The sequence below is a fragment of the Liolophura sinensis genome, chromosome 1, assembly GCF_032854445.1.
Source record: "Liolophura sinensis isolate JHLJ2023 chromosome 1, CUHK_Ljap_v2, whole genome shotgun sequence".
NCBI lineage: Eukaryota > Metazoa > Mollusca > Polyplacophora > Chitonida > Chitonidae > Liolophura > Liolophura sinensis.
Window position 1 is genome coordinate 32,312,647 of NC_088295.1, and position 15,736 is coordinate 32,328,382.

General features: G+C 40.1%; 1 protein-coding gene across 1 annotated transcript; it reads left to right on the forward strand.

The window, feature by feature from the left end:
• The first annotated feature begins 2,369 nt into the window (after window positions 1-2,369).
• On the forward strand, window positions 2,370-14,555 carry LOC135478260 (uncharacterized). Its single transcript, XM_064758569.1, has 9 exons — window positions 2,370-2,636; window positions 5,509-5,642; window positions 6,470-6,683; window positions 6,907-6,911; window positions 7,134-7,249; window positions 8,613-8,821; window positions 11,834-11,985; window positions 12,903-13,116; window positions 13,724-14,555. The coding sequence occupies exons 1-9, from the start codon at window positions 2,517-2,519 to the stop codon at window positions 13,901-13,903; spliced, it is 1,344 nt and encodes a 447-aa protein (XP_064614639.1). The 5' UTR covers window positions 2,370-2,516; the 3' UTR covers window positions 13,904-14,555.
• The last annotated feature ends 1,181 nt before the right edge of the window (window positions 14,556-15,736 follow it).

The following is a 15,736-nucleotide window of genomic DNA, read 5'->3' on the forward strand; positions in this document are numbered from 1 at the left end:
CTACCATTCCAGGGCCAGGTGACGTAGAAGAAACTCCACTGCACAGTATTAATCCCATGCAGTCGCATTGCATTTGCAAAGCAGGTTTAAATAACACTTTCATGTGGACTAAAGTTTATCCCTGGCTTAACAACACAAAGCTTCAATAATGCCATTCTTGGACAGGGATTTTTTTTAGCTTCTCCTGGTTTCGTCGTTTGCGGCTTAATAAGCGGTCAACGGTTTTCTCTCGTGCAGTCATACATGAGGTACTTCGAAGACTGCAAACCGCCCACTAATATAACCATTGTCACTTGTCGTGAGAGAATTCGCAAGTAAATCGCAGAAAGTCTGTGGTGTATTCCTGGAACTCCCGTCTCCTCCACCTAGACTGACCGCCATTGTTTATATATGAATGGAGTTCTGCGTTTGATTTGACCAAATTAAATAAATCGAATAACTTTTGCGCAACTGATGTGATCTGGTGTCTACAATCAAGCGTTGTTCAATAGACCTAGAGCCATCTCCCAAGTGGTGAACTTTGTATTGCAAAACATGTGGATCTTATAAAAAATCTTTCGAGGGTTGGGGGGGGGGGGGGTCGATGTGGTCTCATCTCTCTGATCACCAAGGGAAATAGCCGATCTTACAGATTGTCGGATATTAAACGGTAACATAATCTTGCGTGCTGGATAAATGTCTCGGGACCAGGTTATTTTGGCGCAGGATATGGTTTTCAGTGGTATGAGGTACGTGGCTCCCAATCGCTGTTGCAACGGCTTGGTCGGAACGTTTTTGGACAGAGATTACCTCGCTCCCAGGCATGGTTCGAGGGGACTGGGCGAAACTATACGCTGTCTGTGGCGCTCTTCTGGCCGTTTGCACATTGTCATGCTCTCGTTGAAAACCATTTACTCTCCTTCGGTATACAGCAAGTCTGTATACAAGTCGGAAAGCATCGTGTCAAAGGTCAGTGGTTTCAGTTTACCACGAGTATTCCTGTTTTATCTTACCCATAAACTCACCGGTGGTAAGTTGACTGGCGTAAAACAACAAATAAACAGGTATAATTCATGTGTAAGCGAAGCTGAGACCAGAACAGGCATGCATTGAAACGTTTGTACCGTTACACATAGACTGAAAAGTATTTTGGGCAGAAAATCTTTGTACGAGTGAAGCACGCGTAGATACACCTAATTGTACATAAAACATCGTTTACCCTTTATTTTGTTGTCTGTTAATTTAGGATTAGAATACACCTGGTAAATTTGCTTCACAAGTTAATGTAGATTTCAAAATTAACCTTTACACGTAACCAATGTAAAAACACATTGGCTTGCGCTAATATAGCCTAATATAGGCCTATTAGCTGTTCAGCAACATAGCATACGAGCACCTGCCATCCTATAGGTTTTTTTTACACAACTGCCACTCCTGTCCATCATTGAAAAACGAGAAAAGAGATTTTAACTCCCCAAAACTCAGACGAGGGGATAAACCCTTAATTGTCTTGTCTTTTTTAATTCACAGTTTAGTTGAGCTACTAAAAACGTAAGCATTTTGGGGTAACAGAGAAAAAGTTGTTCTTACGCAGATAGGAAACGACTTGTTTGGGTTGAAAATGTTCCCTTCCTGCTTTACTCTATAGTCTTTTATATAGGCCAAGGGGCTGTATAAACAACATACACTGTTTCACACCTTCATGGTGGTTACATCCAGACAACAGTTGCAGTAAAATTACGGATAAGGTATATTTGACCAGACTGGTAACAAGCCATGGCTGTCTTTTTTTCTACGAAAGTTTTCCTTTAAAAAGTCTTTTTGTCTGTCTACCCGATAAATTATGCCGCATATATGTACTATAGTCCATCCCTTGTACCGCTCGTGAGGCTGTTGTATTAAGTTAGGAGGTTTGTTAGGCCGATGAGTGAATTGCGGTAGCATTTTTCTAGGCTTTAGTCGATCAGCTTAATTCCTCCATACATAAACCTGATTGTTGAATATATAGTGATATTATTGACTGAGGCTTTTAAAGCATTTAAAGTATTTTCTTAATTATTACACCCATAATGCTGGCCGCCGTCGTATAAGTGAAATATTCTTGAGTATGGCGTAAAACACCAATCAAATAAATAAATAATTATTACACAGGCTCAGTAAATGGAACACATGCAGGCCCACATTTGATTTTAGTATTTTATATAGTGAACGACGGTTTGTCGATTGATGATGAAGTGAATATTATTGCCGACTGAGTACTTATTTGGCCAATTAACCAATGCACAGCCGGCTATTACGTTCGTGACATACTAGTACATTTATGAACAGATGCGTGGTGTATTTACTTTTCATCGCACGTGGTTATAGCAATACGCCGCTAGAGTAATCATGTGACACCCTGGCCACTAATCTCCCCGCTGAATATTAACGGAAACGATTGAGCTGGACACGTAGCTGAAGTGAAAGGCGGTTCTGTGTTTGAGGAACAGAGATCTAGAGTTGGGGCGGGTCCCTTTTTTTAAATATCTACGACCTACATGCGAGTGTCCTGTGTTATACAGTGGTGTGATCAAGTGGTAACACTGAGCGGTGAGGACAGTTGTAACGGCTGTATATATACTGAGTTGGTACAGTCTCTCGCATCAACAACTGCCAAGGTAAGTGAGTGAATCCAGCCTGTGTTTGGGAAATGTTGTAATAAACCGCATACCTGGGTATATAAGGTGTGTGTTGATACACTGAGTTGATGCCCATTTTAATGTAGAGCGATAGCCGGTTAACGTGCCGTTGACACATCACTGAATGCAGCACACATCACTGAACGCAGCACAGAGAGGAAAGCGCTTTAGTCAGTAGTAGGCCCGTATGTATGCGTATCTGGGCTATACATTTATAGCTTGCTTCATGTAATGTGGCAGATAAATGATTGTCCTATGGTGGCCAGGCCAACAACAGTTATCCAGAACGGAACCATCATAACATGGGACATGGGATTGTCATCCAGCCAAGGGCGGCATTTGCCCAACCTTGTCACCACAGCTACACGTGTGGGCGTATAGGTGTGTGTGCCCTTAGTAACATATAAGGCTCCAACAAAGTACATGTAAACATACCGCATTGTGTACGAACCACAACCTTTTTGTAGACAAACCTAATCAAGGATGACTTCATCTGTGCATGTTGACAGAGAAATTTAAGTTGTATTCATACATCGTGTTTCAAAAGTTCAAATCTTTGACCAGGCCTGGCTGTACCGCTTGATAGACATGGTTTAGAGTAGTTAATAAACTTGCTCAACTATTTGATATGCATTGGCCTACTGTGACAGAACAGTGAGGAAGTCTGCATGCCGATGTAGGTCACACTAACCCTGACTGTGTATAAATATAGATGTCACAGAGGAAGAGATCGATCGATCGGTCAACCATCTTTGTGAGGACTTGAGGTCATGACCTCGGCCAGCCTCACCCAGTGCCCTGTACAATCCTATGTGGGCGTATAGGCATGCGGTAAGGGGCCCTATGGCTTGAATAAACCGATACATCTTTTAACTTAAATGCGCATGATGTGTAAGTCTTATATACAAATACATAGCATTCTGTTAGGTTCACTGAATAAATAGGCTTCAAACAGAACAGACGCAAGAATGGTGTGTCTGTATGGCAGTTGACCCGCATATACGATTCTCTGTTACGCTATTATGAAGAGTATTTAAAAAATCTCCAATTCCTAATAGTTGTTTTCAACAGATTATTACATGATATATGAATGTATATTTGAAACACACGAATAAAACTACTATATATTTACCAGGGAAAGGTAGCTAACAACCTAACCTGACATTTATTTCCAAATAACAATATTCTGTTTTTTATTCTGTAAAATGCATGTCTTAAAAAGGATCTGGTATGGTTTTTCCCAAATAATGGGTGTAATAATGATAATATGCTAAATAATAGTTCGGTATTTATGTTACAGATCGTCGATATGACTAAAATGAAAGCAAACCACTTTACATTCTCAAACTGGCAGGAAATGAGATTAAATTACATGTGTGAATTGTTCATGTTGTTTCGTATAATTTATGCTTAATTCATATACAACAACACTGTATAAGGCTACAAGATTCAGCTTCCTACCACGCATGTTATGTAGGCCATCGAGCCAGTCCACGCAATGCATATAGACTACCACTGAAATACAAGTCAGGCGCGATTGGCAAACGATATAACAAACGAATTGGGAAAGGTTAAAAGATATACTGGTGTCACGAAACTCTATCTGGTTGCATATTGTGAACTTATGTTCTAACACTAAAACATGTAACCTAGTTTGGTTTTAGTTTGAACTGGTTATTGCTGCAGGCATATATCATTTGGAACATTTTGTTGTTGTTGACCATTCCAAATACTGAATGGGAGAAACGTGTAAAACGTTTCGCTTCCACAGAATTTTTTATAGTAAAGCCTTGTAATTTACACTCATTCATAGCCGATTCAGATGTCGTGAAAATATTTGATCCCATATGATATGTATTGTACAGGCTTAGATTTTCACTTGGACGTTAGGAATTTGCCTAGGTCTCAATTGCATACTTACATTTAGAGCACCAGGCTCACGTCTTGCAGCTCCGTCCGTGTTTTTGTTTTTTTGTTTTTTTTAATGAAAACAGTATTTTACATTCGCCGTGATTAATTTGTTTTAAACGGTGTGCTCGGAGTAAACCACCAATACTTATAAGTTATGCTGACGAACTTTTCACGACATGTTTTGTCATGGAAGGGAAGTCGTCGCCACCGACTGCTTATTGCCCCTAGGCCTCAGGAGCAATTGGTGCAGGGAATCTTAAAACTTCCGTGTCTAAGAATCGTATTGCATTGGACCCACAAGATGAGCTATATGAGTGAGTATAGAGGATATGTATCATGTACGTGATCATAAACCGAGGAACGCAAGGGTTGCTCTTCACGGACACCACCCGCTTTGTACCTGCTTCGATAAAAATTTACCGATTTCACTAAAACTTTTGTAATGTTGCTCATTAATAATTAAGTTTTCTCTCGGTAGGAAATACATGGCGGATTTAACAACATTTTGTGCCAGAATCACATGTTTTATACACAGTGTTGCCCGCCACAGTTGAAAGCTCCACTGGCGAGGCACAAAAAACGCCCACATGGTGTGAGCAAAGTGGAAATCTTTCTTCCCTTGTAGCTATTCTCAGTTAAGGATGCATAGCCCATATAGACAGGTATGTGACACATTTGATATAACATCTCGCGTGACCAAGCGATTGAAAGAAAGTCATTTTAACCACTAGGTCACGATTGCTTCTCCAGTATCTTGTAGAACATTCAAGGTACCATTTATCGTAAGCAGTATGTGGCTTTGTGTAAGAGAAGAAATAGTACACAGTGTTACAAGCGGCTTGTATGTGCTTGTGTTTCATACTCAGAACTATAATAAATAGCCCTAAGTTTATATGTTTACGCTAGTTAAACATTGTTTTTACGGCACCATCTGTTACAGATGAGTTTCGACACGGCCCTGGCTAAGCAGTGTCTAGAGTGGATACAGGAAGTGACGGGGGACACCAGTTTTGACACCAGCGGAGAGAGGAGTAATTTCCAAAGTGTCCTTCAGAATGGTGTGGTTTTGTGCAAGTAGGTTCACAGTAAACGCCAACTTTAATTGGTATGTTTTTCTGTGAAGTCTGACCTAAACTATAAACAATTAAAACGAGAAGGCTAATGCCCATCAAAACGTATGCCTTGTGGTCGAATCCCACGTGAACGTGGATATCCAGGTGATTGTTCAGACTAGCACTGGTGCGTTTTTACACCATACTGCTGAAAGGCAATTAATCTCCAACGAAATATATTTATTTTATTTATTTATTTGATGTTTTACGACGTACTCAAGAATATTTCACTTATACGACGGCGGCCAGCATTATGGTGGGAGGAAACCGGGCACAGCCCCGGGGAAACCCACGACCATCCGCAGGTTGCTGGCAGACCTTCCCACTTACGGCCGGAGAGGAAACCTACATGAGCTGGACTTGAACTCACAGGGACGACATTGGTGAGAGACTCCTGGGTCATTTCGCTGTGCTAGCGAGCTAACTAACTGGGCCACGGAGGCGCATCCAACGAAAAATAAGGAAAAAAGTTAAATGTACATACGTTATCACAACATTGATTTATTTTGAAGATTTGTTATCAGGTGTTGTATCATCTCAATATGTTGCGGGTTAATTTGAGCTGCCATCAGTGGAGATTAGCTTTCACCAATGAAGCGTTCTATATATTCCCTTACAAGATGGAAAAGTCGATTTTTAACACCGCGGTGTTAATTTGAATTACGGAGTGCTTTTTATTTGAACCAGTAACAAAAATTTCTCTTTTCATCTTAAAACTTCGCTAAATTCGGTTATATTTGTGTCTTATTGTCATATTTTCCAGGTTTTACGGTTTTATTTTCTTTACAGGTTAATGAACAGCTTAAAACCCGGCTCTATACCAGAGAAGAAGTACAGCAAGCCTCCAAAGATGGCATTTCAACAAATGGAACTGATCGGAGAGTTTCTGGGCAAAGTCCCTGAATATGGAATCCCAGACCAGGAAAAGTTCCAAACTGTCGATCTGTATGAGGGCAAAAATTTGAAAGCTGTGCTTATCTGTTTTCAGTCCATGGCTAGAAAGGTGCGTATTAATATAATGGCTGATCCCACCTGTTCGTTGAAAATAGGATCTGAAAGTTACCTGCATTTCAGTGGACAAAGTGAAATATAGTATTGTACATGTATACACGTATGCATTACAGTTTAAGTCCGGTTCGGTGCTTGCTTTACGCAGTGGAAGCCTCGAAGATTGAGGCAGGCTGTCTGATGTGTTTACGTTAACAGATTGTTCCGTGTTTATTCAGCCTTTGTAATTTGCTTTTCTACTTGGATTTTACCGCACTTTGACATCAGGGCATCTTATTGGTACCTTGTTTCATTTTTAAAATTGGTGTCCCAAACGCTGAAACACCTCCTGATGAAACTCGTATACATGTATACGTGTGCGAGGATAGGATACAAAGAATACATGGTTAACGTTTTTGTATACAGGTGTCGTAATCTCCAAACTGAAACTGTTTTTATCTTTCAGGCAAAGAGCGAAGGAAAGCCTGGATTTCTTTGAGGCGGGACCGAATTATATGGCCTGTGACCAGATGTCAATTGCGTTTGACTGCCTTATCTTTTTACCACTGTATGACCAAGCAGGTGACTGAAAATGACTGAATAACACATAGGTTCTCTGTCATTGCCTTTATATATGTATGTGTGTAATGTATTTTCACGCCAAAAACATTTGGAACCACAGGGCTGTCGATGATAGTTGACTTTGTTTTTTGTTGAAAATGCTTATGTTTGTTCTAATGTAACCTTATAGAAACAACATATGTTACTTAAAAGTGAGTATAAAAATTAGCATTCAGAATCTTGAAAGTTGCCCAGCAAGTTGACTGGCTGTTAGATTCCAGTGTTATGGTTTTGCGAACTGAATCCGAGAGTGGATTCTCCTTACTGTTCCGTATGTAATAAACAAATGAACAAGATAAAAGTTTTGTTGTTCACTGGCCGAGATTAGTTTAAGTTTTTTCTATTCCAAAAGCTCAGCTGTAGTGATTCAAACCTCAGCTAGATAGGATTTCTTATTTTTTCAATAGATTAATATTATTCTATAATAAACTAAAATATTTTTCCTGGTCAATGTGTTGATGTCGTCACATTATGAAATAATTGTCTTAGACCTCAAAGTCTTGTATGCGTGCAGTGTATACAAATATGTGCCTGTTCATGTACTTCCTAAGTAAACATACATAAGGTATGTTTATTTGCAAAACTTTTATAGAACCTACTGGTATATATCATGTTGTGGCATTTTCTTATATTTGCTTTTTAGTATTTTGAAGTAGATATTGTTCCTCATGTTATAATTTAAAAACCTCTTCTTCTGGAATAAATTCCTGTATGCATTGTTAATGTGTTGACTGTTGTTTTGATGTAACTGTGCTTATGGCTTGAAAGAAACATAGGAATAATACATAGGCAATTTATTAATTGGCTGGTCGATCTATAGATCGCTCCATGGATTGGTTGATATCTGTGTTAAACATGACACCCCGCAAATGATGACAGGTTTGACACGTAGGATTTATGTGTTGTTATGCTCAAACCTTTTTGCTTGGGAGAAACTAGCAAGGCGTAATGGTGGCCGCACCGGAATCAAATACGTATGTTTTAATTTCTGTTATACATTTGATAAAATGTAACATACAAAAACACATTCTTAGCGCACCATATCATTTGACTGTGAAAATATCAGCCCTTTCATACAGAATTGAAACGTTCCGGCATCTTCCACATTGGACAAAATGCGTCAAAATGTACATGTTCATGTACACGTAACATTAAACATGTTTTCCAGTCCACCACATGGCTCAGTAAACATTTTAATTTTTGAGCCTTTTTGCTCGGTTATCCAATGAAAACGACGCGATGGTATCACGTGGTTAGAGCCGCGGGGTCTGGAGGGAAGATGAAACCACAGCAACTGCATCAAGCGCGAGCTTTTGTTCCTCAGGTCTGAGCTATCAGTTTACGGTCACCATCAGGCGGGAAGGAAACAAGCGAGTGGGAGTTCACGTGTTGATCGCTGGTGGAATACGGGATAGGTACACGCAAATCCATTTTGTCAGTGGTCATCTGTTACAGTGTTGTTACTCACAGAGACATTTAAGAATGTCTTACAGGGCGGAGAAGTCCGGCTACAGCGCCGAGGCGTATGCCAGGGTAAGCCCGTTAACACGTCTTCATCAGTTCTTCTGTAATGGCTGGGGGTAATTAGAAGTAGGGTGTGGTCGAACGCCACTCTGTAATCATTGTCAAGACCAGAAGTCCTACATATAGACAGTGAACACAGACTGTCTCGGCATGCCAGGATGTAAGGATTCAGGTGGTTCCATGGACATAACCTGGTTGGGTGCTCAGTGTCATTCTCTTAGCATTTGTATATAGGCCATTTCTATAGAATACAGCCCAAACCAACCCCTCCTGCTGTCGGCTGATACATTGCCGGTCATGTCAGGCCGAATGATCGACCGGTCTCAACCAACCCTTACGTTTCTATGGCAACTCACTGTTACATTATACCATGTTTTTGGTATAATATTTTAAATTCATGAGAAACTTAAATTTTAATCCATGATCCATCTTGAGTGATGGCATGCGGGTCAAGTACATTCTTGCTGGAACATGGGCATCAGCTGTAGTACACATGAAGCGTATTAACTAATGAGCCGATCTCCATGTGTACATGTATGCTGGAGAAGGCGGCAAGCGTGTTTGGTGTGAGCTTGAGACATTACACCAGAACCAACCCAGGGGACTTCTGCCTTCCTCATAGAAAGCCGACCCACAAAGTAGCTGCCACCTCCCCCTCCCCCCGGGAGACTCGTCCACTTAAACCAATTACACACATGTGGGGAGTGGGCTGTCCCGCAGGAGGTTAAGTCGACATCACATTCATATATATATATCGTGTATGTATGTGTAGTGCCACCACCCATGAATAATTTTATATGTGCCATTGCATTGCCTTTATGCAATGAAAGTAGACAACCGACGTAACAAGCTTGAATTAATGAAATGGTTTACTTATATAGCCGTGTTTAATATACCAATAATATTAGATTTTTTGAGATTCCTGTAAAGTTTCCTTAATATATTAAGGTATTGTTTTTGTCAACTTTCCGTGTTGTTCTCGTTTTCTCACAATGTTATCTCATCTTGGAAGCTTCTCAGTCACAACAATTACGACTTGTTCCATTGCACCTGTTTTGATATAGCTGCAAGTTTCTATTTTGGTTTGGATGAATTCCTATTAGGAATGAACTGAACTTCATTATAGCGTTTAACGGCGACTCCAAAATTATAAGTGACAAATGTCATGCTAAATTCTTAACCTAGAAGATGATCGTTTGTACTTAGTATTGTATGGTCATCTTCGGTTACGTGGGCAGGTCTTCAGCAACCTGCGGATGGTCGTTGGTCTGTCTGGTTTCCTCTCACCATAATGCTGACCGCCGTCATATAAGGGAAATGTTCTTAAGTACGTCGTGAAACACCAATGAAATAAATAAATAAATATATAGTGATACATGGTCATTGTATTTATCGTTACATCTATTTGCTAGATACATACTCACTGGAAATCGATATAACGTAACATATACCGCTTACGTCCAGCCAGATGACCAGAAACAATAAATATTTCTCATCCCAGAACAACTGAGACATGCAATCAGCTTACTAACCCGTGTACCGCTACTTCTGACCAGTGTCAGTTACTTCAAACCTGTAGCCAATACTCTATGTAACGATCGAGCTTATCTTTGGAATGAACAATGCTATACCATATCTTTATTTTAACATGTCAACGATAAAAAAGCCTAGCGATATATAGCGATGCTTGGTGTCATTTAATGAAGAAATACTACAATAAATACACTCCTGCTTAGTCGGCGCAGAGGGTACAGAGATAAATTCTTCCACACGGGTCGGTTCCAGTCAGATATGGAACATGGCAGCGCTGCACACAAACCGCGGATGTAATGAGAGCATTCCTACAATGACATCCGCAGATATTCATCTGGCGTTAGGTGTTAACTAGAAAGAGGATCGATTCATGGATGAAGGATCTAACAGGATGATACGACGGGAAAGATGATTAACCAGTACACAGAGCCATAACACTTAACAAGTGCAGAGCCATAGCGCTGACTAGATAACAATAGCTCGATCAGTTAGCTAGTGATCAATTTTATAAGCATCAACGCTAGTATGGCGCTGTATTACATTCGTTGAATTGAATGCATCGTCAACACAATTATTTGTAAACAAATTGGGCCGATTACAGCTGTCTCGAACTGAGGTCAAAATTTATAAACTGGCTCTACGATGCTTAGTTTTTTGGAAGTTGAAATTTGAACACATTTGTCACAAAATAACGTTGATGAAGTGGACAAAATTTTATCTTTCCCTATGTCCAAAAATAAGGTTTGAGATCGTTTTTCTTGACTTAATTGAGAAATGGCTTTGTGAAATTGGGACCCATATGTGTTAATTTATAACAGAAACAGCATTCACATGATCGACGCACACCATGTCAGTTTAGCATTCTGTTTCGGTTTCCAACCGTAATTCTCCATTATCAGTTAATGAGACCAACTAAATCAGTCTCTTGCACTAGTGTATGAACAGTCTTGTATGCACACCGTAATGTATTTTTTTAGCGAATGAAATGATGCTTCCTTGTAAAAACGAAGAAATGATCAGATCAGGGCCTGATTCTAAAACTATTTCGGGCCGAAGTCAATATCTGAAGTACCTTTTTAGAGTTTATGTTTTGGCTGTAGAACTTATAACTTTGACTACCTCTAATGTTGTCTTGATACAATGTGTCATAATTTCAACTGCCTGAGAAGAAAAGTAAGAATTGTCAGGAGGTTTTAAATTTCGACTAAAGTCTGAAATAGCTTTGATTAATTGATAATTAAGACACCGATTCCACAAAGCTATTTCAGACTTTAGTCGAAATTTAGTCTGGTGTGACTTATGTACTGCTTTCTTCGTAATGCATAACACAAGCACACCACATTTTTGTTTGTTTGGTCAGTCTCTTATTATTAGCGAACTGAAATCAGGTATGCATTGTCGAATGTCTGTGGTAACTGGAATACCCTACACACCAATATCCATCCAGCCTATAGCTTTGCCCTTTGTACTGTTTCTTACTGGTGGCAGCTAGAGGCTAAGTACGACCCGGCTGTGGCCCGTCAGTGCTTACTCTGGATGGAGACTTTGTTCAAAGAAGCCGGAGAGGAAGTACAATTTGACACAAGCGGAGACGCGGAAACCTTCCAGAGCGATCTCAAAGATGGAATCATTTTGTGTCGGTAAGGAAAAAACTTAATGCAAAACTTTCTAAGTTTTTCAGAAGAGGCATTTCAACACCTTGTCTCTAAATGCTGTTACATTGTATGTTTAAATTATCCGATAATAATCAAATGGCGCTGACCTCGATTCTTTTCAATTGCTTAGCAAGAATCCTGACTTGTAAATCTTATTGTCTGTCCCACTAAGTGTATAGATTTCACAATGTTGTTGGCATGAATATTCTTTGGTTTAGTAATGCAATGTCATTGTTGATGGTGATGATATACCAGCACTTGACCAATGGAGTTGCGAGTTCGAATCCACCTTCCGAAGTTTTGATGGCGGTTTTAGATCAGTAGATTTATCAGGCAAGTGGAGAAAAGCAGCGGTTTATACTATAGGTTCTTTCATGGAGTCTATTTACAGACAGGCGTCGTATATACATCTATATGTATATGGTTGCTCATGGTTACAACTTTACATTATTTCTCTCACTCGGTTAAAGTATTGTTCTTAACCATTCCGGATGTGGCCCCTGCATGTGGCCATTGACGTCACAGACTGAACCTAGATTGCCAGGCACCTTTCGAGTGGCAGTTGTCTCCTCGAAGCACACCGTTTCCTCTATAGCCTAAAAAAATCTTTCGTTAATCCGTTGACTGTGGGATGAGTGATTGAATTGTCCTAATTACGAATTATTCCTTAATCGTGAACGGATTAATCCTTTCGATCGACGGATCAGGAAATTACAACCCGTCATCCCTTAGGCCCCCGATTTAACGGAAAATCTTTTTTCAAGGCAAGGGTGCTCCAAAGCACGACTGATGTATTATATAAATGTACATGTGAGTGAAAACTTCTCATATACGCTGTTAAATATGGCGCAAATAAAATAAATGCATGTATACTGTATTTCTCTTGTACTGTACATCAACAGACTTATGAACACAATATGCCCTGGATCAATCGCCGCCAACAAGCTGTCTAAACCTCCGACGATGCCGTTCAAGCAAATGGAGCTGATCCAGTATTTCGTGGCAGCCGTGAGGAACTATGGTGTGGCGGATCACGAGAACTTTGCTACCGTGGATCTTCACGAATCACAAAACCTGAATCAGGTCGTGACCTGTCTGCAGGCTTTGGGGAGGAAGGTGAGTTCCGGGATTGGCAGTTGAGTGATATGTTCTCACTAAGCGTACGTGTATCAGGTGTTTCGTGTCATGCGAAAGTGATTCTTTGGGCAGGGTCGTATATTTGAGAATGAAGGTTGTCTTAACTTTCTTGTTTTGTATACATGACCATGGTCAAACTTTCTGCTTATTCCATCAGGTAAAAAATACAATTCTTCTCCGGCCGTACGTGGGAAAGTCTGCTAGCAACCTGTGGATAGTCGTGGGTTTCCCTCGGGCTCTGCCCGGTTTCCTCGGGCCAAAATCCTGGCCGTCGTCGTATGAGTGAGATATTCTTGAGTATGGCTTAAAACTCCAATCAAATAAATAAATAAGTAAATAAATAGATAAAAAAAATACGATACTCATGGCATGGGTATGACAGTAATTCTGTTTTTCTGCTGATTGAAAACGGTAAAATATTCAATAGAATCGTATCCATAAACTGCTACGAAGTATATTTTTGTATACATGTAGAATTGCCTTCCCACGCATACACATTCCGTCATCATCGTTACCTGGCATCTCCTAAACTTACTGACCGATTCACGTGCAGCCATGCAATAATACTGAGCATTATGTTTTACAGGCTCAGATGGAAGGTAAAACCGGGTTTGGTCCCAAGGAAGCCAGATTAAATAAACGGGATTTCTCGGCAGAACAATTAAAAGCTGGACAAAACGTTATTAATCTCCAATACGGGACAAACAAGGGAGCTAACCAGTCCGGGATGGCCTTCGGGAAACACCGTTCGATTATTGGAGACTAGTTTGGTGTTAGTAGTCTATGCAATACTCGTCATTGTACAATGGTCAACATTTGCCAATACACGCATAAATATGTGATTAATCTCCAGTAAGTTATAAATGAGTATTTTTACTGCGTTACAATGGGCTGCTTTAACTGTAATGTAACGTTTCAGCGTTTGGTTGCCTACGAACATGGACATGGATTATGTTGTTGTCGGCCATGTTTAACATTTCAGTTTTAATTCCCGACGGATGGACTGGTGTTTAGCTGTGATTTCTTCTTGTGCCAAACGCTGAACCCATGCTAGTGAAACGTTCATATTTCGTTTTTTTCTCTTTAGCCTGTCTTGAAGTATGCGTTATGTAGTATTGTAGCCTACAAGCTGCTGGTTTCCCCGAGAGGTATAAATACTGCTGTCAAATATCCAAAACTAAATCGCTACAGTACAAAGCCGTGAAATGTGCTTGTTGTTAATTATGCAACTCTGTGGAGATTTGTAGATGTGCTATATCCTTCACAACCTATCTTATATATGTTTCTTTTACATGAAGACTGTGGTAAACATGACTGGGACCAAAAAAAGCATTGTTTCATTATGGCTTTTAATGTGATGTAATCAGTCATTTAGTTTTATTGGTAAGTTTAATATGTTGACCCCATTATGGACTACATTTCCCTATCCTTGATTTTCAGCAGGAGATTACAAGACGAATGATTGTATACTTGAAATATCTAGAACATCCGAACTAGTCTCCTTCGTCGATTTCCATCTTATTCCAAAAGCGTCTTGTCTGTTACAAAGCCAAGATCAGATTTCATCTATATATAGTTATTTTATATGCGCACTACTTGTTCATTGCACTACAGCTACATATGTGTTGAAATACCTAAAGCAAAAAATATTACTTTTATAAGTGTCATGTCCTCCTCTGGAATCACGAGATTGCTGGAAACGATTTTGTTCCGCTGAAAGAAAAATTGCTCCTACCAAAGATCACAAGTTTGCCAAAGTAACTGTATACAGTTTAAATAGGGGGGAGGGGGAGGGGGGCCCTCCGTGGCTCAGTCGGTTAGCGCGCTAGCGCAGCGCAATGACCCTAGAGTCTCTCACCAATGTGGTCGCTATGAGTTCAAGTCCAGCTCATGCTGGCTTCCTCTCCGGCCGTACGTGGGAAGGTCTGCAGCAACTTGCGTATGGTTGTGGGTTTCCCCCGGGCTCTGCCCGGTTTCCTCCCACCATAATGCTGGCCGCCGTCGTATAAGTGAAATATTCTTGAGTACGGCGTAAAACACCAATCAAATAAGTAAATAAATAAATTTAAATAGGGACAGCACATCACCTTTTGCTTTTTCTAGTCTTATTTCGTGTCCCATGTTTCGAACAAAAGGCTGATAATGATGTATTATTCAGATCCATCTGTGATTCGAAATTCGATAATGCTGTTCGCCACATCGGGGTGAGCTGACAACCAAAATAAGGGAGATGACTCCGAAGGGAGTTCTTGAAATTTACAAGCTGAGAAGAAAGCATTCAAACTCTGCACTTATATAATTATTACTATTTCAAAATTCAGCATTCAAAGAGTGACAGATATACGTAAATACAATCTTTTATGAAAGCTGTTCTTGAAATGCGCCATAATACGCCTCATGGAAGGCCTGAAACTATTGTGCATTTCTCGTCACACTCACAGTTATTTACTTCTTCAAAATTTGGATCGCCACAATACGGCGATCCAAATCTTACAAATCTCATAATCTTACATAACTATTTTCAAATAACAGTAACGTCCTCTTTCTGTGGCATGACTGGATGTAATTCACATGTGATAAGTTTCCTTTGTGCAGGGTG

Coding starts and splice junctions, on each gene's coding strand:
- LOC135478260 (XM_064758569.1), top strand. CDS start 2,517: ATGCGAGTGTCCTGTGTTATACAGTGGTGTGATCAAGTGGTAACACTG. Junction 2,637..5,508: donor TCGCATCAACAACTGCCAAG/GTAAGTGAGTGA, acceptor CATCTGTTACAG/ATGAGTTTCGACACGGCCCT. Junction 11,986..12,902: donor GATGGAATCATTTTGTGTCG/GTAAGGAAAAAA, acceptor GTACATCAACAG/ACTTATGAACACAATATGCC.